General features: G+C 33.7%; 6 protein-coding genes across 12 annotated transcripts in view; 2 read left to right on the top strand and 4 right to left on the bottom strand.

The window, feature by feature from the left end:
* LOC11439638 (hypersensitive-induced reaction 1 protein) overlaps window positions 1-3,206 on the top strand; it is a 32,114-nt gene extending 28,908 nt beyond the window's left edge. The window contains exons 1-6 of one of the 6 annotated variants that reach the window (XM_003608953.4): window positions 11-145; window positions 926-1,124; window positions 1,405-1,525; window positions 1,633-1,724; window positions 1,799-1,895; window positions 2,374-3,204. In XM_003608953.4, coding sequence (XP_003609001.2) covers window positions 936-1,124; window positions 1,405-1,525; window positions 1,633-1,724; window positions 1,799-1,895; window positions 2,374-2,735 — 861 coding nt within the window. In that variant the 5' untranslated portion in view covers window positions 11-145; window positions 926-935 and the 3' untranslated portion in view covers window positions 2,736-3,204. Of the gene's footprint in view, window positions 1-10; window positions 146-190; window positions 215-917; window positions 1,125-1,404; window positions 1,526-1,632; window positions 1,725-1,798; window positions 1,896-2,373 lie in introns of those variants that run through there. The other 5 variants (XM_024781060.2, XM_024781059.2, XM_024781055.2 and 2 more) reach the window with 5 other exon arrangements.
* On the top strand, window positions 130-12,489 carry LOC11440572 (hypersensitive-induced response protein 1). The gene is made up of 6 exons (XM_024780772.2): window positions 130-214; window positions 10,600-10,798; window positions 11,073-11,193; window positions 11,314-11,405; window positions 11,490-11,586; window positions 12,106-12,489. Exons 2-6 carry the CDS (start codon window positions 10,610-10,612, stop codon window positions 12,459-12,461), a joined length of 855 nt encoding a protein of 284 aa, XP_024636540.1. The 5' UTR covers window positions 130-214; window positions 10,600-10,609; the 3' UTR covers window positions 12,462-12,489.
* LOC11438707 (F-box/kelch-repeat protein At3g23880) lies at window positions 3,687-8,001 on the bottom strand. Its single transcript, XM_024781053.2, has 3 exons — window positions 6,800-8,001; window positions 5,452-5,526; window positions 3,687-4,030 (listed from the first exon to the last, which is right to left on the bottom strand). The coding sequence occupies exons 1-3, from the start codon at window positions 7,960-7,962 to the stop codon at window positions 4,018-4,020; spliced, it is 1,251 nt and encodes a 416-aa protein (XP_024636821.1). The 5' UTR covers window positions 7,963-8,001; the 3' UTR covers window positions 3,687-4,017.
* Window positions 12,490-13,005: 516 nt separating the features above from the next.
* LOC11437654 (mitochondrial outer membrane protein porin 1) lies at window positions 13,006-15,560 on the bottom strand. Of its 2 annotated transcripts, none has more exons than XM_039833507.1 (5): window positions 15,166-15,560; window positions 14,882-14,968; window positions 14,115-14,176; window positions 13,775-14,001; window positions 13,006-13,645 (listed from the first exon to the last, which is right to left on the bottom strand). In XM_039833507.1, the coding sequence occupies exons 1-5, from the start codon at window positions 15,326-15,328 to the stop codon at window positions 13,336-13,338; spliced, it is 849 nt and encodes a 282-aa protein (XP_039689441.1). In that variant the 5' UTR covers window positions 15,329-15,560; the 3' UTR covers window positions 13,006-13,335. The 2 variants fall into 2 exon arrangements, with proteins under 2 accessions (XP_039689441.1, XP_003609006.1); XM_003608958.4 differs by having other exon boundaries at window positions 15,069-15,308.
* Window positions 15,561-17,045: 1,485 nt separating this feature from the next.
* Window positions 17,046-20,768, bottom strand: LOC11437655 (protein QUIRKY). Its single transcript, XM_003608959.4, has one exon. It carries the CDS (start codon window positions 20,559-20,561, stop codon window positions 17,445-17,447), a length of 3,117 nt encoding a protein of 1,038 aa, XP_003609007.3. The 5' UTR covers window positions 20,562-20,768; the 3' UTR covers window positions 17,046-17,444.
* A 1,971-nt stretch (window positions 20,769-22,739) lies between these two features.
* Window positions 22,740-24,069, bottom strand: LOC11440573 (uncharacterized). Its single transcript, XM_003608960.4, has 2 exons — window positions 23,835-24,069; window positions 22,740-23,572 (listed from the first exon to the last, which is right to left on the bottom strand). Exons 1-2 carry the CDS (start codon window positions 23,968-23,970, stop codon window positions 22,926-22,928), a joined length of 783 nt encoding a protein of 260 aa, XP_003609008.1. The 5' UTR covers window positions 23,971-24,069; the 3' UTR covers window positions 22,740-22,925.
* Between the last annotated feature and the right edge of the window lie 3,142 nt (window positions 24,070-27,211).

Here is a 27,211-nt window from a genome sequence, read left to right on the forward strand (position 1 = left end):
TTTTCCCTGTATTTTCTTGTATCATTCAAATAATAATAATAATTGCTTTTGTGAATCAATATATAGCCGGTTTGTTTTCACGATAATACTAACTTCAACGCACGTCCTTCTTAAATATACACTTTGTAGCTTCACTAAAACTGAGGTAATAATACGCCGGGACGCATGAGTTTAAGAGTTTTCTGATTTTCCAAACACACACTTTGTATTACTGGTTAAGTGCTATAAGATATGTTCAGTATTGTATCATTTAGATTGTTCGATAATCTTTTATGCTGTGAATTTTGTGATTTGAGAAAAAATTTCTGATAATGCTTTTGATTTACAAATTTATTTACTTGATGAAACTGTGGCCTTTTGTTTCTTTCAAATCAGTTATGTTGCAAATGTTTTCTGCTGGTAACACAATATGTTAGGTATGTTTGATTGTCGAGTCCAATTGTTTTACGATTGTCCCTCTTAGCTAGTGTTTTCTTTACATCAAATTCTGCCATGAAGAATATTGTTTTTGATAATCTTTTTCAGTATTTCAACTCTCCAACTCTATTTTTGTTGCATCGTGCATTTCCTTCATTGATTGGCTTCTAGTTTAACAGACTTAATGCGTAAATGTACAAAGTTAAACAAGAAAATCTATAGCAGAGGTTTCTGAGATTTTTATTGGCATGAAAAATTTGATTTCTCTCTTGTTGAGGACTATGCCGTGATATGTTTCGATATATTTGTACTGTTTGTTTTACCATTGCTATGTGTTCGAGAGTTGGAGGTTACTAGGATTGCATGAAGTCTTCTGTCTAATGTCTATATGTGGCTGCTTTAGAAGTGTTTATTCGGAATGATTTGAAATTCTTGCATGATACAATTCTCATCCTCATAATTTGTATTCTGTATTGATGATGTGCTGATATATTTTCAAGCATTGCAGTGAAAAGAAAATGGGGAATCTTGTGTGTTGTGTGCAAGTTGATCAATCTCAAGTGGCTATGAAAGAAGGTTTTGGAAAATTTGAAAAGGTGCTTCAGCCGGGATGCCATTGCATGCCATGGTTCCTTGGAAAACGAATTGCTGGTCATCTCTCTCTTCGGGTACAACAATTGGATATCAAGTGTGAGACAAAGACAAAGGTTTGTTACTGTCTCAAACATCAATTAAACCAAATCTTCATGTCATTCCATGCTTATCAATAACATAAATACTTTCTTTTTGGCTAGGATTTGTTTTTAGTTGTCATCCTGGTACTATGTTAATTTGATTTCTTTGTGTTTTCTTAAATATGGTTATCTCTTTAACTAGTATCAGGCCACTTTCACTACTTCATATGTATGCATAACAAGACACTTTGTGCATTTGCCTCATATTTTTTCCATTGAATCGGTGTTGATTGATTTTAATGTTTTCTTGCAGGATAATGTCTTTGTCAATGTTGTTGCTTCTATTCAATACCGTGCCTTGGCAGACAAGGCTAATGATGCATTTTACAAACTTAGCAACACAAGAAACCAAATTCAAGCTTATGTTTTTGATGGTATAAACTATAAACCATAACCCTGCTTAGCAGTACATACACATGCAATAAGTGGTTTAAAAATATGAAAATTATCTACTAAAGTAAAATTTATATTCTCACTGCAGTAATTAGGGCAAGTGTTCCAAAACTCAACTTGGATGATACTTTTGAGCAGAAAAATGAAATTGCAAAAGCTGTGGAAGAAGAACTTGAGAAGGTTCTTTTTTGTTACGATATTATTTATTGATATGGTGAACTGTGGATTTATGTAACTTTGAATCATCTCAACAGGCTATGTCAGCTTATGGATATGAAATTGTTCAAACACTGATTACTGATATAGAGCCAGATGTCCATGTGAAGCGGGCTATGAATGAAATCAATGCAGGTATTTTTTTGAAGACTGAGATGTACCCACAAAATTGTTTGTTATGTGAATTAAACTTATATGTTCAGTTTTTAAGAATGTCTTGTAAAAAAAAGTGTTTCAGAATGCATACCCTTTTCCTCACGGTTCGTCATGCATGTATAATGTATTGAAAACTATGCGAGGATGCTTTTAATATACAAGCTCTTATTATTAAGTATTTGATCGTAAATCTATTTTTATTAATTACAAAAATTATTTAGGCATTCCCTTTGGTTTGTTTTGCTTCTTTGGGGTCCAATAGACATTCATGCTATGATATGGATCATATTATCTTCATTATATCAGCTCAACCTTGTTTGACTTATGTTTTAACTAGATAATGTATGAAGTATAACTTTTGTCTCAAATGATTAATTTGTGGTTTGGAATATGCCAAATAACTCCTTTATTCGCAAATTGCCATATTTTCTTATACTGTTTTCTGTCTTGTGATCAGCTGCAAGAATGAGGTTGGCAGCTAAAGAGAAGGCTGAAGCAGAGAAAATCTTGCAAATTAAGCGAGCCGAGGGTGAGGCTGAGTCTAAATATCTCTCTGGGTTGGGTATTGCTCGCCAGCGTCAAGCCATTGTGGATGGTTTGAGAGACAGTGTGATTGGATTTTCAGTTAATGTACCAGGGACGACTGCAAAAGATGTCATGGATATGGTCCTTGTCACTCAATACTTTGACACTATGAAAGAAATTGGGGCTGCCTCCAAGTCTTCTGCTGTGTTCATTCCACACGGACCTGGCGCTGTTCGTGATGTAGCTAGTCAAATTCGTGATGGACTTCTCCAGGGTTCTCTATCTCATCAGTAACTTTTACTCCTCCTGTTTCGTATCTGATTTATGTGGGAGTGTGGTGATTTTATAGTGCTTGTGGTTGTAACGCTTCAATATGTTATATTATTTAGTACAAGAGTAAACTGGTAAATTGATCCTCCAAATATTTTGGCATTGGTATATCAGTCTTGCAAAAAATAAAATTTGTCATTAAGTTAATCCTTCAATGATTTGAAACAATTGTCACATTTTCTCTCGAGGAAAATGGTGACGCCAAATTTAAAAATTTGGTAAATGTTGTGTGTTTTAAATGGATTTATTGATGATAAATTCTTTGGAGGATGATTTAAAGGAATTACTCTTGTTTTATACTTCCAGTTTGCAACTCTTAATATAGATAGATATGAGTTTTCTACATTATAAATTGATGCATAACTAGACTTTCAATTATCCTTGTATATACATGTTTTCTACATTGTGAAAGTTGAATTCAAATGACTTTTTATATACCGTTTAATGCATAACTAGACTTTTTTTTTTTTTTTTTTATAACTTTTTACATCGTGAAAGTTAAGGACTATGGTTTTCTACCCACATTTTTGGTCAAACGCTTGTTTCGGTCTCCAATAAATAAATGTAAAATAAAAATATCGAGATGAGGCTGCATTACAATTTTGCCCCTCGGAGTCAGGGTTCTTTTTAATTGAAAAAAAGAAACCTAAGAAAAGAAGTAGCATCAAACTGCTAGTAAATAAATCTAAGAAAAGAAAATAAGTCTTAAACACGTAGAAGTGATTAATATCTAATACTAGTAATGTTGTTGGATATTGAAGAAGTTATATCCAATTTGTGTCATTGTTTAAAAGTCTCAAAACCCTTTGTGGAATGAGAGCACCTGCCTTGCCGGAATTGTCAAATCGAGCCTTTAACAATGTATGTTAGAATGCAACTCGAGAAAGAGAAGAAAGAAACTAAGAAGAGAATTTGTAAGGATAAATTGAATAGTGTGAATTGTCTGCATATTCCATTTTCCTTGAAGGCTATAAGTAAGCAATTTGGTTACAACGAATTTCCCAATCAATGCCACAATCTAAGAAATTTGTTAACCAACTATTGTCGACAATATCCTTAGAAGGGAATAGAAGGGCTTAAAGATTTACAGAAAATAGCATAATTAAAATTGATCTAGAAGGTATTCTGTCACACAGTGGTGACAGCAGTTTCTTTGAGTGACAAGCTATGTTTCAACTGTGTTGCAATGACAGTCTTGGTTAAGGAGTTCACTGCATGATAAAATGTCACTTTTAGAGAGTAAGAGCTAGCATGAATGCCTGCATAACACCAAACCTTAGCATGAGTGAATGTACAAACAGGAGCAGAACACTAAGCAGTAACGATTGAACTATCAAGTTAGTTTAAAGATTATGTGAGAAAAACGTATTGGTGTGAAACGTCTATAGTCCCAGAATGTATTGAACTTAAAAACACCCCCCTAGCGTGTCTATAAATTTATGGACTAAATTGACCAATGAAAAACGTATTCGAGGATTAAACTAATTAAAGACATATTTGAGGAGCAAATTGACTAACAAAAGATACATTTGCATTTAGGAACTATAATCATAGCTCGTAGCACATTGAAGAATTAAAATGATTGTTTACCGTATCAATAATTGGGAGTAAATAGGCAACCCCACCCACCCAAATTGTAAATTCTTGCAAATACTCCCCTCAAATTTGAGAAAAGACAAAAACCCCTTAAAAATGTTAAATGTTGGTCAATTTGTCCTCTCTATTAGTCAACATGACGTGGTCGTTGACCTTCTACGTTGCATTATCACGTGGTCTGACATGTAATGCCACATTATAGAGGGATAATAAATCAATAAATCTTTGAAATAAAAAAATGCTAATACAAATAAAAGGTCAACAAAAAAAAACGGAAAAGAAGCAAAGATGCTTGATATATTAAACTAATCTTATGCCTTCACTTAACCCAAATAACCTATATTTTAAGCTTCTAAATCTCTCGGCAAGTTAATGTTAACAAAAATAGGCAAAAAAAACAAAAAAAAAATCTCAATCCCACATCAAAATTTGAAGGAAAGACACGACACAAGTTGGTGGGCCGGCTGACCCCGCCCTGTTTTTTCAGGGCACTAAACGAGACATGCCAACAAGAGGGGACAAGTTCAGCACAACTCGACAAAAAAAGCGGGCTAAACAGGTCAGCCCGACTGATCGGACCCGTTTTGCCGCACCTGCCTCTAGATGCTACTAAGCTATGAACATCAAGAATCTCATCATAGCAGGTGTTATTAGCAATTGCAGCCTGCTCAAACTAAAACGGATGATAATAATACGTTAAAAACTATATATTGTGCTACACTTGACAAACTAATGAACTCCCGACACATGATTTGCAGATGACTTCTAGAACGGTAAAATTCATGATTTAATTCTAATAACCACGTGGAACTACAAAACTATCAACACAACAATAATTTTCAGAAGTTCATCGTAGCTGCATGTTAATAAATCATAAAAAGGTCTACATTGGGGTTACAAAAATCAATAAGGGCAAACCATAATGCAATCATTGTCATTAATAGTATAAATTGCAATTAGAAATGGACACCAACATATATTTTCAAAAATAAAGAAAGATTAAAGATACACCTTCAGCACCACGGTATACACAGCTCAATAAACTTTTACAAAACAAGCTTTGGGCCATCTCTCTAGTTCTTACCTTACAAGCTTTGGGCTTTCGGATCCTAGTTTTTGCTTCCTTTTTCTTTTGTTTTTCTTTTGACTGTGTTTTAGCCTACACAAAACAAAAAGTAGCTGTCCAAAATCAAAGATGAAATTTAAATATGAAAGTTTAAAATAAAACATGAAAATATGATGCAAATTTGTACATAAAAATAAATTTAAATATAAAAAAAAAAATACAAAATGAACAAACATCACCAAAACATTATCTTATCACTAAGTGGGATCGGTACATAGATAAAACGACACCATAATGTTCTATCATATATCATATTTTACCCAACTCGTTAATCTCTAGATTTTTCTTGATAGTTTCTAATATAGTTTTTCGAGGTCTTCTTCTGCCTCTAGTGATTTAACTACTATACATCTGATCTACTCTCCTTCCTAGAGAATATACATGTCTTTTCTCTATATGCTCAGACCACCTAAGCCGAGTTCTCACCATATTTGCTAGATAGGCACTACCCCAACTCTCTCTAATGTTGTCACTTCTAATACTATCTTGTCTAGTATTACCGCATATCCAACACAACATTCTCATCTCCTCAATGCTTATTTTAATCTCGTGTTGATTCTCTATTGAAAATGAACGTTATTATTTATAATTTCAAACCAACTTGCAATTGATTGAGTAATCTTTTTCAAGAAGCCAGATCTTATTATTCATAATAGAAAAAAAAGTTGCACTTGAGCACATGCAGTACAGAAGATGAGCTACTAATAATTGTGACAGCAACAAAAATGAGTTATGTGGCTGGAGCCAAGTTTGGTCTGTGGTTGGAGCTTGTTAACTTCTCTACTCAATACTAAATCTACAAAAACCAGCACCTTAGCACAATATGAGATCCACTTCCAAGATATTACAACAACCCCTAACTATCATTTCTTGGTCCTTTAGTACCAAATGTCCACACCCTACCTCAAGCAAGTAATTATGCACCAGTCTATTAAACCATCTAAGTCGTTCTTCAGTTGCAGAATCAAAGCAAATCTACCACCTAGCATCTCATTATTAACTTAGCCGTATTGTTGAAGAAAGACTTAGTTTTTCTATTAAATTGATTGAGATGTAGATAATTTGAAATTGTAACGAAATGCATGCATAAACTGTTAAAACATACAGAGACAAAGAAACTACTGCAATGCAAAATAGATTTGTAAGTCTATTGTTTGTTTGTTCATGTAAAGTAAAAGCAGAACCAATATGATACAAGTATTACTACAACTGAACATTCTTTCCTTTGAATAGATTAAAAAGAAAGAAGGACACACTACAAACATTAATATAAAACTAAAAGATAACAATAGAATATATGAATTACCAGTGTGGTGATACCAGACTCTCGTTGTAAATATGTAGATAACGTGCAAATTGACCAGAAATTGTAGTACAATAATCTAAGCCACCATCATTATTCAAGTTATATACGCTGAGTTTAGAATGCTGAGGTCTCATCAAGAGAACTCCGTGTTCCGAAATGAACAAGGCATCGGATAAACAATAAGGACCAGGTGATGTTAACTTATCCTGTGGGATGATCATCAGTTTAGTCCATGACTCAACAACTCCATACTCTTTCATCATCCACACAACCCAATGAGTTTTGTTAGAGTGATCGAAAGATACGTAAATACGGTTACTTGAAACGTACAACACAGTATTCTTGTCACCATAATCTTGAGGCAGCGACATCTCCCCATACGTTTCCTTCTCAATATCAAAGAAAACTATCACCTTTTTACTAACTATCCAATTTAAATTGCCGCTCACAAATTTCCCAACCCCTAACCGACCAAGATCACACCGCGACGGATCACATGGGAACTTTTGAATAGTTGTCCAATCTTTTCCCCCAAATGTATAAATTAAGGTCTTAGTTTCATCCAAATTATAGCAATTTTGCACAACTGCTAGGACCTTGTACCTGTCGTTAACTTGATCATAGCCAAAGCCACGATATAGGAACCTCTTACTATCAAAACTATCAAAAGCAATAATGGTTGGAGATGGTTTGGATTTCAATTTGATAGAAGGATTCCACAAAGTAAATTGATAGAAATCACTCAAACAAAGCAACCCATTGCATGAACCTATGATTGTCATTGATGTGGTGTGTATCATTTCAAAGTCAGCGGGTTCAACACGGTGGGCTGATGGGTTATCCAACAGTGGTTTTAAAGGATAAGATACGAGATTGCACTTTGCAATACTGACAAAGACAGAGACCAATTGTGGATAAGCGGTTGAGATCGAAACGTGTTTCTTTGCGAATTGGGGATCTGAGATTAACGTTTTCCAGAGTTTGCAAACGCACCTGAATTGAAGGAGGGATCTCACCGGAAGTCGAAGGAGTATCTCAACGATGATTTCTTCCGGCATGTCGGCGGTGATTTCCGACACCGATTGAGTAAAAACGGTGACGTTTTGAGAGTGTTGTCGTAGACGTCTCCTTGTCTTTGAACGATTATCACAAAATGTTATCATGTTTTTTTGTTTGATCGAATCGAATAAAATAAACAAATGTAAGTCGTCCAAATTTATACTAAAATGCTTAGACTATTAATTTTTCCGCTCTATATATTACAAAAATATCCTTTAAATTACGTAATCTGGATTCTATTTTCTTGAAATTCATGGATTATATAATACGAATATTTTTTTACTAGAATTTTAAACACTTTTGTATATTTTATATTATGTAATCACAATCAACTTTGGTCCCTATACGTGTGAAACGTATATAGTCCCGGAATGTATTGAACTTAAAAACATCCCTAGTGTATCTTATGTCTATGAATTTATGGATTAAATTAATCAATGAAAAATGTATTCGAGCATTAAACTAACTAATGACATATTTGAGGATCAAATTGACTAACAAAAGACATATTTGCATTTAGGAACTATAGTCATAGCTCGTATCACATTGAAGAATTAAAATGATTGTTTACCTTATCAATAATTGGGAGTAAATAGGCAATCCCACCCATCCAAATTGTAAATTTTTGCAAATACTTCCCTCAAATTTGAGAAAAGGCAAAAGCCCCTTAAATTTGTTAAATGTTGGTCAATTTGTCCCTCTATTAGTCAACATGACGTGGGACCCTATGAACTTAACTCAGTTGGTAAGAACAATGCATAATATATGCAAATTCTAAGATTCGAATTCAAAGCACAACCAAAAAAGTCAACATGACGTGGTCGTTGACCTTCTACGTTGCATTGTCATGTGGTCTGCCATGTAATGTCACGTTAAAGTGATCTTTTTGTCACGTGGTCTTTTTGCACTTGTTTTTGTTCTTTCTTGAATCTTGCTTTGATATAATGTGAAAGTGCAAAATATCTATCTATACTGTATATGAATGGAATACACTTTCAATTATACCCTTAAACAAATTTGTTTGTAAGAATGTTATATTATTGATATCATTTGAAAAAAATAATAATTTATATTATATTTGTTATATCGTTGGTGTCAAAATTTGATAAAATTTATTGTTCGTAATTTATACGTATTAGCACAAAAATAAGACAGACGAAAATAGAGTGTACTTCTCAACGTTAATATTTAATAATGATTTAAATGTAATTGGCCATTAAACTACAAAATTAAGAAATTTATGAGTTTAATAGGTTAATTAAAGAATTTTGGTGACTGTTAATTGACTTTCATATATTATTATTAGCAAATGACAAATTAGTTTTTTCTTTGCAAACAAATTGGTAAGAAACTCCTCCCTCATTTTTATGTATTATTGTTTTAGTTTTGGTTTTTTTTTTTTTTTTATATTTGTAAACAAACTTTTCGGTCACTTTTTGCGATTTTTTGGATTTTTATTATGGGAAATGTTAACGAGTGTCCTCGGGACACTCTTTTAAGGACCATAAGTGGCAAAGTATTTATGAAAATATATGTAATTATTACATTGAAAATCGAAATATTTAACTTTTTTAAAAGATAATTACTTATTTTAGTATGTTTAAAGAGTGCCCTGACAAGACCCTTTTTTATTGGCAAACAAATTGGGAAATCAAAATTATCGGTCACTTTTTTGACTTTTTGGTTTTATGATTATTTTGGTTTTTTTAAAAATATTAAAATTAAATTGATTTTTTATTTGCAGACAATTAAACACGTAAAATTGAGAAGATTATGTATGCTTTGTTTTGTTCTTCAAAAATGTATGTATTGCTATGATTTTGTAATTTTTTTGGTATATATTTTCGGAAAAAAAAATCTGACCTTTAAACATTTCGTAAAAAAATAAATTTTTTCAATTTTTTTCATTTTGAAAATGATTTTATAAAAATTTTGAAAAAAAATCTGGAATATTTTTTTCTATAAAATATGAATTTTTTATATATTTTTGGCTTAAAAAAAATCAGGTGTTAATCATTCACCGTAAGCTACAATAAACTTACATGATCCAACGATTTCTATTTGAAAAATAGATCAAACAATTAAAATGTAACGAATAGGACCAAAAGAGGTAATAACAAAAGACATAAGGGACTAAATTGAGACATTTTATAGTTATGGAACCAAAATGAAATCCGAAAATAAGTTAAGGGACCAAAAGCATGTATTAAGCCTAAATATATAATAGTATATATATATATCTATGTCAATGGAATATCATGAATACCATGTCTTTTTGTATTCTTATCACTGTTGAGCTACTTAGCTTATACGTCAAGTTAACTTGGAAGAAACAACTCTTCCAACCCATGCACCTTTTCTGTTCAAATCCTGTGTTTAGTTTTAGGTACTAATACCTTGGGATGATTATAAGGTCTGTTTGTTTGGAGGATTTTTGAGGCGAGGTCTAAGTTGAAATTTTTTCAAAATTAAAAAACATGATAAATAATCATATAGTAGAGATTTCCAAGATTTGTATTGGTATGGAAAATTGATCTGTCTCATGTAGAGGACTATTTTGTGAGGGTTGAGATATATTTTTACTCTTAGTTTTACAATTGGATTGTTTCTGAGAAACCACGATTCCATGAAGGCTTCTAGTTCTATATCTATACGTGGCTTGTATATAAATGTTTGGTAGAAATCGTTTAAGTCCCTTGCATTCCGATTTTGCCTGATATAATTCATATACTTTGCAGCAGTGAAAAGAAAATGGGGAATATTGTGTGTTGCGTGCAAGTTGATCAATCTCAAGTGGCTATGAAAGAAGGTTTTGGGAAATTTGAAAAGGTGCTTCATCCGGGATGCCATTGCATGCCATGGTTCCTTGGAAAACGAATTGCCGGTCATCTCTCTCTTCGGGTTCAACAATTGGATATCAAATGTGAGACCAAGACAAAGGCTGGTTTGTTACTTTCTAAAACTTCAATTATACCAAATCTTCATGCCATTCCATGCTTATCAATCACATGGATATACTTTCTCTTTGGCCAGGATAATTTTTATTAGGTATCATCCTGGTGCTATGTTATTTTGATTCCTATATATTTTCTTAACTATGGTTATCTCTTTCTCTAGCATTCGCCACTTTCAGTACTCTATGATACTCCGTGCATTGTTCTAAAATTTTTCCATGGAATAAATGTTGATTTGTTTAATATTTATTTGCTTGCAGGATAATGTCTTTGTCAATGTTGTTGCTTCTATTCAATACCGTGCCTTGGCAAACAAGGCAAACGATGCATTTTACAAACTTAGCAACACAAGGGGCCAGATTCAAGCTTATGTTTTTGATGGTATAAAGCGTAACCCTGCTTAGCAATAAACATGCAATTACCTGTTTAAAAATATGTATCAACTAAGGTGAAAGCTTATAAAAATAATCAGCTAAGGTGAAATTTATGTTCTCATTGCAGTAATTAGGGCCAGTGTTCCAAAACTCAACTTGGATGATACTTTTGAGCAGAAAAATGAAATCGCAAAAGCTGTGGAAGAAGAACGTGAGAAGGTTCTTTTTTGTTTTACAATTAGTATTTACTATTTCCTGATAAGGTGAACTGAGGATTTATATAACTTTGAATCGTCGCAACAGGCTATGTCCGCTTATGGATATGAAATTGTTCAAACACTGATTACTGATATAGAGCCAGATCAGCATGTGAAGACGGCCATGAATGAAATCAATGCTGGTAAGTTTTTTTAAAACCATGAGATGTCCCCACAACATATATAGCTATTATATTTATATGAGTTAAACTTGGTATGCTCAGTTTCTGTTCATAATTTACATGAATTATTCTCCAAAAGAGGTCAATAAGTGTTTAAGAAAGCCTACCTTTTTCCTTACGGTACGTCTTACATGTATCGAAAAACTATGTAGGGATGCTTGTAATATACAAGCTCTTGTTATTAAGCATCTGATCCTAAGTCTAATTTTGTTGCAAAATTTATTTTGGAATTAACTCGTTTGTTTTGCTTCTTTGAGGTCCAATAGTTGGTCATGCTATGATATGGATCACATTATCTTTCATTATATCAACTCAACTTTTTATTCTATGACTTATGTATAGATATTGAATGAATCATAACTTCTGTGTCAAATACTTATTTATAGTTTATCATGTTTCATTACCTAGTGCTATGTGCCAAATATCTCCTTTGCTCTTGGATTACCATATTTTCATTTACCGTTTCCTGTCTATGATTAGCTGCAAGAATGAGGATCGCAGCTAATGAGAAGGCTGAAGCAGAGAAAATCTTGCAAATAAAGCGAGCCGAGGGTGAGGCTGAGTCTAAATATCTCTCTGGGATGGGTATTGCTCGTCAACGTCAAGCCATTGTAGATGGTTTGAGAGACAGTGTGATTGGATTTTCAGAGAATGTACCAGGGCCAAGTGCAAAAGATGTCATGGATATGGTCCTTGTCACTCAATACTTTGACACTATGAAAGAAATTGGTGCTGCCTCCAAGTCTTCTGCTGTGTTCATTCCACATGGACCTGGTGCTGTTCGTGATGTAGCTAGCCAAATTTGTGATGGACTTCTCCAGGGTTCTCATCAGTAGCTTCTACTCCTCCAGCGTCGTATCCGATTTATACGAGAGTGTGCGGATATTTTAATTTTAATTTTTTTTTTAAATAGGATTTTTAATACTTTTGATTGTTATGCTTCAATATGTTTACGTTATTAAAGTTGCATTCAAGAATTTTTTTTTATGCACTGTTTGAGAGTGCTTAAATTAAGTACTATGGTAGTATTGTTTTCTACCTCACGTTTTTTCACAAAGAAAATGGTTGGCTGCTGAAGGTTTGCTTGCATTTCAGGGTTCTTTTTATACTTCTATCACTGTCTCATACTGAGATATTTTTTCTTTGAAATTCCTATATCTTAAAGCAACAGCTATTGACCACAATAAGGTGAAGTTTGGAGATACAAGAGTGAACATAACACTTCAACTGTAGTGTTTGAATACTCACTTGTTCTCTGATGGGTTAGGTTTGTGAGTTTAGTAGTGTAACCCTGCTTCAGTATGTTATATGGTTTTGTACCTCACATTTTTGCACAAAAGAAAAATGCTTGCTAAGCAAATAAAAATATCGAGAGGAGAGTACACAATTTTGTCCCTCAGAATCTGAAGGTTTGCTTGCATTTCAGGGTTCTTTTTAATTGTAGAAATCTTCTCTCCCCTTTAGGAATAATCCTAAACATTGTCGAAAATGGAAGTAAACAAGTCTAGAGCTATTTTCAGAGACTAATTTTGTATACGAATAAGCTTGAATGATTTTAAACTTCAGAAAGTAGAAGTGATAAATAGATATCTAATATTAGTACTGTCGTTGGATATTGAAGAATCTATATCCAATTTGTGTCATTGTTTGAAAGTCTCCTCATCCAGCAACTTCTCAGTTTAACACGAAAGCTTATCTCCTGGGCATAGATTAGGGTCTTAGAGCCATGGAGACTCCAACCTTCGGAATCTTATCATCTGTGGCCCCAAAATCTATTTCGCTGGCCATAGTCACAAAAAATCTCTGCCAAAATCCTTGTTGAATGAGAGCACCTACTTTGCCAGAACTGTCAAACCGAGCCTTTAGCAATGTTTCTGGAAAAAATGCATGCTGAGCACCAATGGTGACACCAGTTTCCTTGAGTGACAAGCTATGCTTCACCTGTGTTGCAATGGCAGTCTGGGTTAGGGGGTTCACTTCGTGATAAATGGTCGCTTTTAGAGTGTCAAAGCTGTCATGCCTGCATAATTTGAAATATTTATTTCAAGCTCGACAAAAGAAACAGTAGCAGAACACTAAGCAGTAACGATTAATTACATCCTAAAGTTAGTTTATAGATCACCAGTAGTTTTTGATGGATATATCTTACAAGGTCAATGAAGCTTCAAGGAAGGCAGTGTTTAAGCCGAAGCCAGCAGTCAACTTGGTTATTGATCTTGTTGGTATGTGCAAGGCAACATTGGCTCCCAGGGACAGAATGCTTGTTCCTAAAAGGCCTGATAATTTTACAACAGGGTCATATGCTCCTTCTTCGTTTCCTAATAATCCAATGCATCCAGTAATCCCAGTGAATCTATTCAAGTACTGTAGTTCCACCTATGAATTCATTGTGATTTCAGGAAATACTCAGATGCAATGAACAAAAAAACACTAAAACTATTAAAGATGATACTTTACATAGTATATAAGTAAGTACAAAGTAATGGTACCTTCCCGGAGTCTGGTACGGTACATTTGAAAACAGTTCTGAATCCAGGTAGAATTTCTTGAACTGTAATGGATACAGCAGCAAAAGCACTACAGTCAGACATGCTGCAGGTAATGCCATTTCATTCAGGGTTCTAATAAATTAACATGGCTCTCATTTGTTTGTGGAGACCTTTGACGGCTAAACTGTTTCTATACATATTTCTAAACGGATATGGCATACATAAACTATGATTCTATGAGATACTCACTTGTTTCCTAAGTGCAAATTTAGATGCCAATCATATGAAATGAAGATTGAAAAAAGATGAAATTTTTTTGATAGTTTCTGAAAACTCTGCATGTATGTGAAGTCATTGAATGGTATTTTGTTATGGAGTAATCTTCATTGTAATTTACGTTCAATTCCACCCTTGATTTAAATAATTGATATGATTTAGTATTTAAATGATTCAAACTTGACTAAAAGATAGAAAAAGGAATGATGGGAGAAAGTTTGAAAAATTTGAGGACTAAATCATTGAATCATTCAGTAAGAAATCAATGAGCAAAATATCAGTTTGCTCATTCATTTGTTATCCATACTTCCAACAGAATAACATTTGGCTAAAAAAGAAAAAAAAAATAGTTTCAACCATATGTAGAAAAATAAAAGTAAAGGATTAAGCCTATGTTTGGATCCGCGGTAGCCATCTCATTCTTGCAATCTAAAACAGTTTTCACCGATCACCACAGTTCCAAACATAAGCTAAGTTGATGTTCACAATACCTTTACAAGAGAAGCCTGCATTCCAATCCATGAATTGGTAGTGAAAGTGAATAGGTGATTGATTAACATAGTCCTTGTAAAGAACATCTAATAAAAAATAAACAATTATTTCAGTATAATACTAGTAAAGAAGCTTATAGATAATACACTCTTCTAAAGATTAAAATGGAAAGGAATTTGATAAAACCTTTGGCATTATCACCAAGATTAGAATATACACCAGGACTCTTGCTCATTTTGCTAAAATGAATGCTAAGAAATCAAAATTGTTGTTTGAGTTTCACCTTTTTGTGATTTGTTGACATGATAATTTATTGGGAGCGAAAGGGAGGGCAAAGGGAAGTTTCCTATTGTACAAAATGGTTCAACTGATTTGGTGGTACCATGCATAAAATGAAATTTCCAAATATCAACTGTAGCTATTGTTTGGTACACTAAAAATGACATCTCAAGGTGGTGACTAGTGAAATAAACAAAGAGTGAAATTTAAGGTAGCATTAGACAAACATTGTCTGTGTCTGAACCTGCTTGTATTCTACCTTACACTGACGCTCCTTGTAAATTAACGTTAGTACATTAAATAAACATGTTGTCATATTTGTTATGAAATAACTATTGCTTCAGGGTTAAGCTGATTCCAATTATTAGAGGTTTGTCCTATAGAACATGTAAAATCTTCAAACAATGTTTGAACTCAAGCTTGGGTTAATGACTTGGTTAATACATCAGCAGAGTTGTCATCTGTTCTAACATTTTCTAGAATTTCCTTCCTTTTGCAATCACTTCCCTCACAAACATCTATGTGCTTAGTTTTCTCACGGTATATTTGATTCTTAGCCAAGTAAATTTTTAATATCACAAAGATATTCGAGAAAATGGAAAATAATTTAATTTGTATATATCATTAAAAAAAATTACATTGTTCATGTTAATAAAAATGTTTGTCTTTAATCATAACGATTGATGCTTAAAAACTACAACTAGAATAGTTGTATTTCGTCTTTCGGTGTATTATGAAAGTATGTCGTGCATAATTGTAGAACATGTCAATAATACTTGAAATAATGACATTGATATGAATAATTGTGTAGTTGTATTTTCGCCTTTTAGTGTACATCCTTATCTATAAAAGAAGTGTATATCTAATAAAAGAAAAACGAATAAAAAATTCAATATGTTTAAATAACATGTCATGTTTGGTTGAGATGGCCAAAATAGTAAAATAGTATGTATTTGGATCATCTCATTTTTTTCTTTTGTTTCATCGCTCGTGTTAGGAGAGACATAGACACATCAATATTGATGAACCTTATATACAATCAAAATTGAGTAAAATTTCTCACCTAACATGAAGGGAGAGAATGAGAAGATCCAAATCCAATAAGTAAATAGTGAAGGTGACATTGTTAATCAAGCATACAATATATATTTTTGCTAATCATGTCAAAAATGAAAATGTTACATTTTAGGGAGAGGCCAAGAAAAATGTGACGTTTATTCGTAAGTAAAAAATACTAGTCCAGATATTGATGAATCTAATAGTTCAATCCTCCTCCAAGGTGGTGCTGGTTAGAATTTGCGTATCTAAAAGGCTTGTTTACAAAATTGTGTGAAAAGTTAATGACACAGCAATTGCATAGTAAGAGTTAGACTTTGTTGAAATTTTGGCATCCAAAAGTAAATTAAGTCGTTAAGTCGCAACCTGCATTAGTTGGTTGGAGTCAATATTTTGATTATTTTCAAAAGATTGTGTCGAATTTTTTTTGTGATGGAGTGCAGTTGTCATCTGGTCATTCCCATTTTTAATTTCCTTCATGTGTCATATGTTCACAAAAAAGGAAAAGTGCTCAGATTGTATACACCTAAGCAATCAAAATATTTTGCATGCATATAGTTTTGCAATGGTCTCTGCCCCCTTCCTCATTTGCAAATTGCAATGACAGATTTGAAGAACCACACATCTTACTTGCATCCATATCCTTAAGGATTAAAATTAGCATTCAAAATTCCGTTTGTGTCCTATAAAGTCATCTCTTTGGCCCCTTCCATCATAGTTAGTACACTTATCACAAAGTCTAACAGTGAAGGTAACCATTTACATAAATCCAAAAATCAGGAAAGTCAAGAGCTAATGTATACCAACATACAGAAACAAACAATAATGTAGCAATTGATGCAAAGTATTTTTAAATTTTGAAATGTCAGAAAGATATCAAAGGTTATTCACATACATGTTCTGTTGGGTACCCAAAATTTCTCCCACCTTTCTCTTATTTCGAGTTTCCTACAGTGGCCACACAGTCAGTCAATTTGAAAAATAAATCATGACATCTAGCCACTTTCCCAAACCCTTTTCACTCCTTGGCCTTGCAATAATTTTTTTTTTTTATTAAGGACAGCTTTTTCAAACACTGAAAAGAGCTACACTACTACTCTACTAGTGTTTGTCCTTTCCTCACCCTATGGTAAAACAAATTAAGTTTTCATTTCTAAAAAAATTGTCATCACTTAAAAAAAAAAGCTGTAACAATAAAATAAAAACTAATCTTTGATCATGAATAATCTACATCAATCTATCAGACAAACTAGGAAGTCTTCTGAAAAAGTTCAAACTAGCCGGAGGCATTGGGTTCCTAAACATTGGATGACGAAGATAGTAGAATCCTAAAGCCACAGCAACCATTTTAGGAGGCACTGAATAGAGTATAACAGCAATAACAAGACACACTCCAATGAACAATTTTGTAGCTCTTGGATCTCTCCAACTAACCAATGCTTGAACCCTCTCACCCTGTGTAGCAAAATCACCCAAAACAGTTTGCACCCTTGCAGCCAACATTCTTAACCTGTCATAACGAACACGAACCAAATCAGGTGGTTTGGAGCTAGGCATTGTGTCAAATTCTTCATCTAATTCATCTGGATCAACAGCTTCAGCTTGTGATAATCTTGTATCCATACCAGCTGGTATCTTGGGTCTAAAACGGTAATACCATATCCCAATCAAAACTACATATAAAAACCCGGTTGGAACAATTAAATCAGGATACCAAACAAGTACCAAGTAAAGTATATGAAGCAAAACCGTTGTAACTGGATTTTTCCATCTTCTTATATCATCTAACCACTTAGCTAATCCAACAGCCCAAGCTAAAACTGCCACAATTCTAAACCAATTGGCCTTACTTTTCCTCATACTCCAAGCATGTGAATCAGCATCCAACATGTAACGAACAACCTCGTGCCCCATGGGAGGCTCTGAACGAGCCAGCCACTGAGCTACCATCTTAGTGGCTGCCCCGCGGAGAGCCTCCTGTTGGGCCACGCCAAGTGGACGAATGTAGTGCATTTTTGGAAGCAATGGTTGTTGATAAACCGCACATGTATCAGGAAAAAACCCGTGGCATGCAAACCTAACCGCTAACTCGATTTCACCCATTTTCTTCAAACCGTTTCGAGTCAGAACTAGTAATGGATAGGAACTTGTGTAGATTTTATTGCTCTCTAGAGTGGATACCCGTATACGAATTTTGCCTATACGGCAATCTGGTTTTTCTTCTGCCACATCAGCAAACATACGCCAGTTGTCAAATACACCTACGGTTAAGACAGTGCAAGGATCATATACCTGCCATGTGTACTGTTCGTTCCACCGTGGGTCGAAGCTATCCGTCACGGTTCGGGTTCGGACCCATTTTTTGCCATACTTGGCCACACAGTAAGAATCAGTGGACCCTTTTCCTGGACCCTTGGATTTCATAGGAAGAAGACCACGAGCACCTAAGATTCCAAGTTCAAGAATTCCAACCGGAGGTTTCCATAGAGATTTCGCGGTGGGACGAAAATCACTACACACGTGCGCCGCTTCATCAAGCACGTGATAACCACCTTCTAAACAGAGGCGTAGGTGGACTCTCCCACAGTAGGACCCACCTTCTAACGGGAACCATTTGGCTGGCACGTGGCGGTCGTCTATACGCTGTTCGATTGACGTCAGAGGAATCACCACGTGGCCGAGTAACGCCGCTTCCTTGGTGGTGCGATCTTCTACGAGAAGGACCATGGAATCTTCTAGTGGCTCACCGGCGACAAAGAGAAGATCTTCGTGCCAGTGAAACGACATGCTGTGGTGGTTCATTGAGCCTCTTCTTGTTCTCTGTGATTGAAACCCTAACTGAACCTTCACTCTTATCTCCGGCGCCGTTAACGGTGGTAGATTCGGTGTTAGATTCAGGTCTTGTGCTTCCATTACTGTTACTCTCAGATACCAAAGCTTCGGTGATTGATAAACCTTTGAGCGAGTGTGTGCAACGTACGGTGCATCTGAACTCCATGCTTCTGGAAAAGCATCGTCGGATTGAGTTCCGATCCAAACGGAAAGCTGTATGTCGCCGGAGACTCTAACGGCGTTTTGTTCTGCTGCGCCACCTTCGAGACGGTACCATTGTGGAGCAAGAGGACTATCTGGAGAATCACGAATAGGTACATCAGAAAGATCAAAGCAAACACCACCGAGAAATTGCTCTGTAGGTGAATCCCAAACTGAAATCTCCAACGTAGCACCGGTTGCATCGGTTTTGCTGTAACCAAGGGCAAAAACCTGGTTCCACTCCGGTGAGTCATTGGGCTCGTTGGGCCTAAAACTCGCGGGCTTTGATCTGACGTAGTGACTAGAGGTTCGAACCTTCACGAACGGGCTTTCAGTTGGAGGATTAAGCCCGCGAACTTTCACGATTCTAACAAACAGATACTGCATTGGCTCAACTAGATCATAGGGATGAATCCTCTCAGATTCACCGTTAGGTTTCTTCCCGGAGATATCTTTCGGCGCATAATCACCATTACCGTTACCATTAGGTCTCTTCATAATCTTCACTCTATCATTCCTCATTGTTTGCATCTTCCTCACTTCAGGATGATGATGATGATACTGCATTTCTGGTTCCGGTTGAGCGTACATCTCCGGCAACGGTGGATCTTGTTGAACACGAACCACCGGAGAAGGTGATTCTTCCATAACCACCACACGCGGTGAAGGAGGACCGTCAGGAAGTGGCACACAATGCTCCATCTGTTCAACCTGAAAAACTCTTCCCTCTTCAACCATCATCGGATGCCTGTGACTGTGATTGTTCCTCTCTTGCTCTGCGCCACCACCGTGTCGTTCTTCCTCCGGCGGCGGTTGCGATGGCTGATCCTGTTGTTGTTGTTGCTGTTCATCTTGCTGTAACAACTCATCGTAGTAATAAATCTTCAAACCGATTTCACCTCTAATCCAACTGAAAACACTCTTCTTCTCTAAAGTATAATAAACCAGAGCCTCTTCACCTCTACCAGAAAACTGTGTTCCATAAAGCTTAACCCTACCCAGAAAATGATTCTTGCGACCACTACCATTCCCAAATTTCTTATCATTATAAACCTCAACTTCAAGCTCTTCAAACTCCATATTATCCGGGTCAGAAACGATGAACTCAAGCAACTCGTTCCAAACCGGGTTGAGCTCCTTAAACCGGGTGGTGGTTCGTTTTCTCTGACCGTCGAAGTCCGCCACCACGTAAGGACTGGAACTTCCTTGACCATCTTTGGGAAGAAGGTTGCGTGCGTCAACAACTTCCACCGCCAATCTTCTCACCGTTTGGGGCGGTCCTTGTTGAAACGGCGTCGTTGCCATGTTCATAGTCTCATCGAGAAATGAGAAACAAAGACTCGTTTTTGGTTTTGTGTTGTGGGTTGCGTTTTTTTATTATTATTATTTTAATGTTATTTCCGTATATTTAGGAAAGGAAGGAAGGTTTGTTGTAAGCAGGTTGGATTCCATGCTCTCTCGCCAAGGAACTTTTTTCAATTCCCTCTCCACTAGTCTACGGGTTTGGTTATTCACCACCTCAAATTTTTTTTTTTATTTATATGAGAATATTTAAGATTAATTTGTGAATGTTTTTATTTGTTTATTTCAATGGTTGATAAGTTAGTTAGAATGAATGGCCCAAGCAAGCATCTCACTTTTTTCTATTCACTAATCTCCTAGTCACAGACAAAAAGTTCTCATTTTAATTCTTAATTTTCTATATGTAGGTTTATAGGATATCGATTCCTGAATGCACATGTGCATTTCTTTATGTGATCATAAGATTAGTCTAAGAAGAGTTTTTCTTGCTTGTGTTATAAAAATTGAATTCTGGATTTAGTAATATTTTGTATCACACGCTTGTTTGTCTTACCCAAGTTGAGGAGAGTGGCATACATATATTAACTTTATTTTTAACACGGTTTGTTGTCACACTCTAGATCTCTTTTGTACTGTTGATTTATTTAATTAACTTAATAAATCAGAAGTTTTAGTTTATATGTGATATAGTCGTCAATTCAACTATCAAACTATTATTTGTAATAAAATGAAGTATACATGAGACCGTGATGTTAGAAAGTATGTGTACCAAAAGCCATATAAAAAAGGACTTGTAGCAATGTACATGTCCATTACTCTTGATGACATGGTTTGAACAGAGGCATGGAAGATGCAACCCTTGATAGAAATAGGCTTAGATTTTCAATGAAACTTAAAATCCTCAGCAGGAAGGCACATGATTCCGCGTCCCAACTATGGCCCCATCCTTTTTTTTGTCAAAAAAGCATCTACATTTTTGAATAAAGTTCTAGGACAAAGCATCACCTTTACCCTTCCTTCCCTACCCGTTTGGTTCCTTATTCTTCACCATGCATCACTTGTCAACATCCACAACTCCAACCACCTTTCCTTTCCTATTTCAAGCAAACTATATCTTGTCTATTGATTTTATGTATCAGTGTTCAAGAAGCTCCTTAAGGCACTATTCCATTATATATATATATATATATATATATATATCCCAATTGTGTTCTACAAGCTCTGTATTTTTTAGTATTAAGGAATGCCACATGATGTATTTTATTGTGTAATTTTTTTTTTTTTTTTTATGTAAATTTGAAAAAGTTTTTGGAAGTTATTCATTTCCCTGTCTAATATTTAGTATATCACAAAACATTCAACCAAGGATTAATCACTGTAACAACGTATGCCGCTCTTGTCAAGAATTTTTTGGGGAGGTTAGTCCTTAACTATTAACCAACTTATCATGAAGAAAAGCATGAATATGAAGGAGAATAGTTTAGGTAACCAGAAGAAGCAGACAAACAATTTAAGCTCAGGAAGAAGCTTCTCTTTTCAGCATCAGCATCCTGTGAGATTATGCTCTTTTTAAAATTGGTGAACTACTTGTGGAATCTGATCCCTATAAGATAAAAGTAAATTTTGACATAGTGACTTTCCGATTCTGCATAATCGGGATCAATGTATTGGATTCTAGCTTAGTGGAGAATATTGTTTAAAGAATCATATGCAAAGGAGGTTTTGAAAAAGAAGAGGTGATGTCATCTGATTTGTAGTTTTGTTTTTTGAGGTTTTTTCATCAAAGGATAGAAGCCAACATAAGATTATTGGATAGAAGCAATGAGAACTTAGAGGTTTATTTTCTTCTCTTTTTTTGAGGAATATAGCAGATCCTTATTGTGATTGTATCTTCTCTAAGACTGCTTTCATCAGATTGCCATAAACTGATGATAAAATTATATATATTATGCATTTTGACAAGGACTGTGAAAGTGTATATTCAAATTAATTATGAAGCTAATTGTGGCAAGAATTCTGTCTCTAATATTGTAGTCATTTGACTTGATCAAGATTATGAACCATTCTGTCTCTAATATTGTTGTCATTTGACTTGATCAAGATTGTGCAGGCACTAAAATATGCCAATTAGCCCTCATAAAGTTTCCTCTACAATCACTTAATTCTTCTGACATGAAAAATGATGTATGACATAAAATTATATCATATTATGGATGTAGATGTGAAGATTGGAAACAAACAAGATACATAAAATATATATTTAAAGTTTGAATATATGTATGATACTTTGTTGATGTTCTATAGATACATTTGAAAGGAACTTTTGACTTGAAGTGGTGAATATATATTAATTGATGCAGGTCAAAGGACTACTTATGGTGCTTCTGAAAATTGAAATTTGCTAGATACATACATCCCCAAGGAGAAGGCTATAACAGCTGTTGCAACAATTCCTTTGTTTTTCATCAAAACATCCAATGCACTTCTTAACATGGTTTCTTGATCCCACTTCCTCATTACTTGTTCAGAAAAATCTCTCATGTGTGCATTTTCAATTTGTTTATGTTCATGTTCTTCATGACCAACATGTTGATTATGATCATCTTCGTGTTCTACATGACGAACATGTTGATTATGATCATCTTCGTGTTCTACACGACCAACGTGTTGATTATGATCATCTTCGCGTTCTACATGACCAACATGTTGATTATGATCTCTACTGTCATCATCTGCATTGGTTGTATGGCTATCAATTTCTTCTGCTCTTTTAACATCATGGATTCCAGCTTTCTCAGTGTCGCTTTCTTTATTATTCTCTTGTACAATTCGCTTGGGGAGAGTCACGTAAAGGATTCCCCCATCGAATTTTCCGGCTATGTTATCAATCTCAGAATCATTTGGTTCTGGAAAACTCAGGTGAAAACGAACACGTTTCTGCTCACTTGCTTGCCTTTCTCCCTTGACAACAATACGGCCACTGCTATCAACCTGAAGCTTCACATCTTCCTTCACAAATTCTGTACAGAAACAATTTGAAAGAGAAGACAAAAATATTCACAAGTTATTCTCGTTTTCATGGCATCAATCTTGACTGATAATTGTACAAAAAATCCTTGTAAATAGTTCATTGGTTTTTTCTTAGATTATTCTCACATGAAACAAGTAATTACATAAGTCTAGTAATTAGTGTATCATTGGTTTAAAGGGTTCATTCTTATAAATTCATATGAATATTATAATTATTTTTACGTTCATAAGTTAGTGATATTAATGCAATACCAGGAAGATCCACTACAAGATAATGGGCAGCAGAGTCCTCTGTCCATGCAGAATTAGGTACAATATCTTCAACAACAGAAGGGCGTGCCACAGGTCTTATTACTCCATACCTTGGAGTACCTCTAACGTTGGCCATTAAGGACAAACAAATTAACAACTAATATGAAACTGATAAGATTGTAAGAAATTGGTATTGAAGAAATGTGACAATTAATTTGCATGCAACCTATGGAAGCTATATATAATTTGATCATATAATTGCGTGATGTGTTTTCCATGTTTTCCTCATGATCAATTAAGCTCTATGGTTGGATTGCTTTACTTGCTTGAACATTCTTAAATATTCTAAACTTGAGCTGCATTGAATTTGGATTGCGGTAACTATATAGTTTTGTATATTATAACATGTACAAAAGCATACTATTCCTTTCTTTGCTTATTTCCAGGTCCTCGTCTTTCGGCATGGTTTGTGGAACCAAGATATAATGATTTAATGTTTCTGCTTGGATTATTTTATCTTAAGCTCACCATGCAAATGCAAAGTATTTTTATTTATTGGCTAAAATATGTTTTTGGTCTCTGCAAATATAGTGAATTTGGGTTTTGGTTCCTAGTAAATTTTTTTTTTTTTTTTAAATCAATCCCTGCAAAATTTTTTGTTTTTTAAAAAGGTCCTTAGACCCGCTTTCTTGCTTATGTGTCTTATTTTTACATAGGTATCACTTGCTGACTGTTTAATTATGCACATGTGGCAGCCACGTGTGATTGATTTCATTTTAATTATTTAAAATCAAATTTTAAAAAACAAAAAACATATTTTCGAAATAAAAATAAGAAATTGAAAAAAAAAAACTAGAAAAAAATTGAAAAAAAAAAAAGTTTATTTTTTTAAATAAAAAAGCATGGAACTTATTTTTTACAAGAAAAACAAAATATGGAACTAAATTTTCAAAATTAAAACGAAAAAAAAAATAGAAAATAGTTTTCGAAAATTAGAAAAACAAATTCAAAATAAAAAAAAAAATTCAGTTTTTTTTCAAACTTAAAAAGGTTTTTCTATTTTTTCCTGGAAATTAATTATTGTAAAATAAAAAAAAGTTAGATAACATTTTTCTAAAATTTTAAAAAAATTAGAAAATTTATCTTCAGATTTTGCTTTCAAAATTTAAAAGAATTTATTTATTTTCAGAACTAAAAAAATCAGAAAAAAAAATTTCCGAAAATTAGAAAGACAAAAAAGAATTTTTCATTTTTTTTCGAAATAAAAAATATTTCTAAAAAAAAAGGGAAATTAATTTCGAAAATAAAAATTATTTTTTTTTGAAAAATTTAATTTAATTATTTTTAAAATTTTGGAAAAATTAATTTCAGTATTTTTTAAAATTTATTTTTATTTTTAAATGTTTTATTTTAATTTCAAAAATATATTTTTTATATTTAAAAAAAGTTTATTAAATAATTAAACTAAAATAATTACCACGTGGCTGTCAAATGTACAAACTTACACAGTCAGCGAATGCCACGTAGGCATATATGTGCCAAATCATCAATAAAGTGGGGCCAGAACTATTTTAAAAAACAAAAAGTTTTGCAGGGATGGATTTCAATTTTTATTTTTTTTACCAGGGATCAAAACCCAAACTCGTCATATTTACAGTGACCAAAAGCTATCTATTTTATATATTCATTTTCAAAAGCTAGTCATTGTTAGTTTTTAGTTTGGGGGATCAATAAAACATGCTCTACTTAGTGCACTACAAGAATTGTTGTGTATTTAATTTATAATGATATATTAAATTTAAAATGTAAATTATAGTGTTGACACTTCAATTATGTTGTATCAATTTATCACATTGACAATTGTCTTCTCTTCTAATTTTGACAGCAACAAAACTACTTCAATTAATCTAAAATAAAATATTTGATACAAGTTGGAAGATAAGAAAAGTTTTGAGGAATACTTGTTGATATGATGAACTTAGGATCATTTTTTTTTTTGAGGGACTTAGGATCATATTTGTTTCGTCATAACAAACTCAACGTAACAGTTTTTACAATTGCAAAAACGGTTCCCCCCAATCACAAATTGCTTGTTGCCTCCCGTACACTTCTTGCACTCAATTGTCAAGCTTTGTAACTTCATATATAGGATGGCAAACACATCTGATGAATTCTTACAGTCATAAGTACTTGGACACAATTTTTATCAATTAATTATTCAATTCATTTTTCTTTCTACAATTTTTATCAAATGTGTGTGCGTCTAAATAGGGTGTCTAAATATTTGTGATCAACTAAACATTTTTCGACACATCCCAACATTGACGAAATGACATTGCATGAAGAAACACATGTTTCTCACTAGCTTCTTTTATTTTGATTTGAGTTAAAGACTGAATGCAAAGAAGACTCAAATTGAAACGCTGGAGAACAATACTAATTTAATATTTAATTATTAACGTACATTTGTATATCCAAAATAAACAATCACTTAGCAACACAGATTTTCCATTGTCTTATTATTTTGACTAATAATTCCAATTTAAATATATATTAGATTGTCCTTTAAAATATTTTAAAGAGTATAATAGAAAACGTAACATTATTATTTCATTTATATTCCAAATGACATATAATTTGTTTTCTTTTTCTTTCAAAATGGCTCATTTATATTTCATTATTTCATTTATATTGAAATTTATAAAATTAATATTCACTAATTTAAATAATTTTTTAGACCATCCACAACAGAGCACCTCGGTTTAAGTGCTTAAATGAGACCCCTTTATCCACATTACTCATTTTACAATAATATTTACTAAGCATCAATTTTCTCCAACCAGCACGACAAAAGAAATTACAAAATAGATCCCACAAATAATTATATATCATTACATTTCAACAAAAATTTATTTATTTCATTATGATTTATTAAATGGGGTCTACAAAAAGTGGAGAGAAAGGGTGTTTCTATAGTCACCCTTCTTCTTAGGCATCCAAATATTATACTCCACAATGATGATGTCTATTTAATATAGTGCTAAATAGGTAAAGCACCACCACATGAATGACCTTACAATCTCAAGAATTGAAGAAATTAAAGAGACATTAATAATAGGCTAAGTGTGTACTAAAAAAATAATAATATTCATTAATATCGTAGAGCGACAAGCCACATGTAAAATATGATAGTTCTTTGTATATAATTTATAATATGGAGCAGAAGAAGTAATATGATAGCGCTCTCTCCTGCCTTGTTCTCAGCCGTTAGATTCATCTAATGTGCAATGTGGAAATAATACCAAGTTGGTGTAAATATTCTTTTTACATATTAATTCTCATTATTTCAAGCTAATCATTGTTATATGGCATTAATG

Source organism: Medicago truncatula, chromosome 4 (assembly GCF_003473485.1).
Source record: "Medicago truncatula cultivar Jemalong A17 chromosome 4, MtrunA17r5.0-ANR, whole genome shotgun sequence".
In the NCBI taxonomy this organism is placed as follows: Eukaryota; Viridiplantae; Streptophyta; class Magnoliopsida; order Fabales; family Fabaceae; genus Medicago; species Medicago truncatula.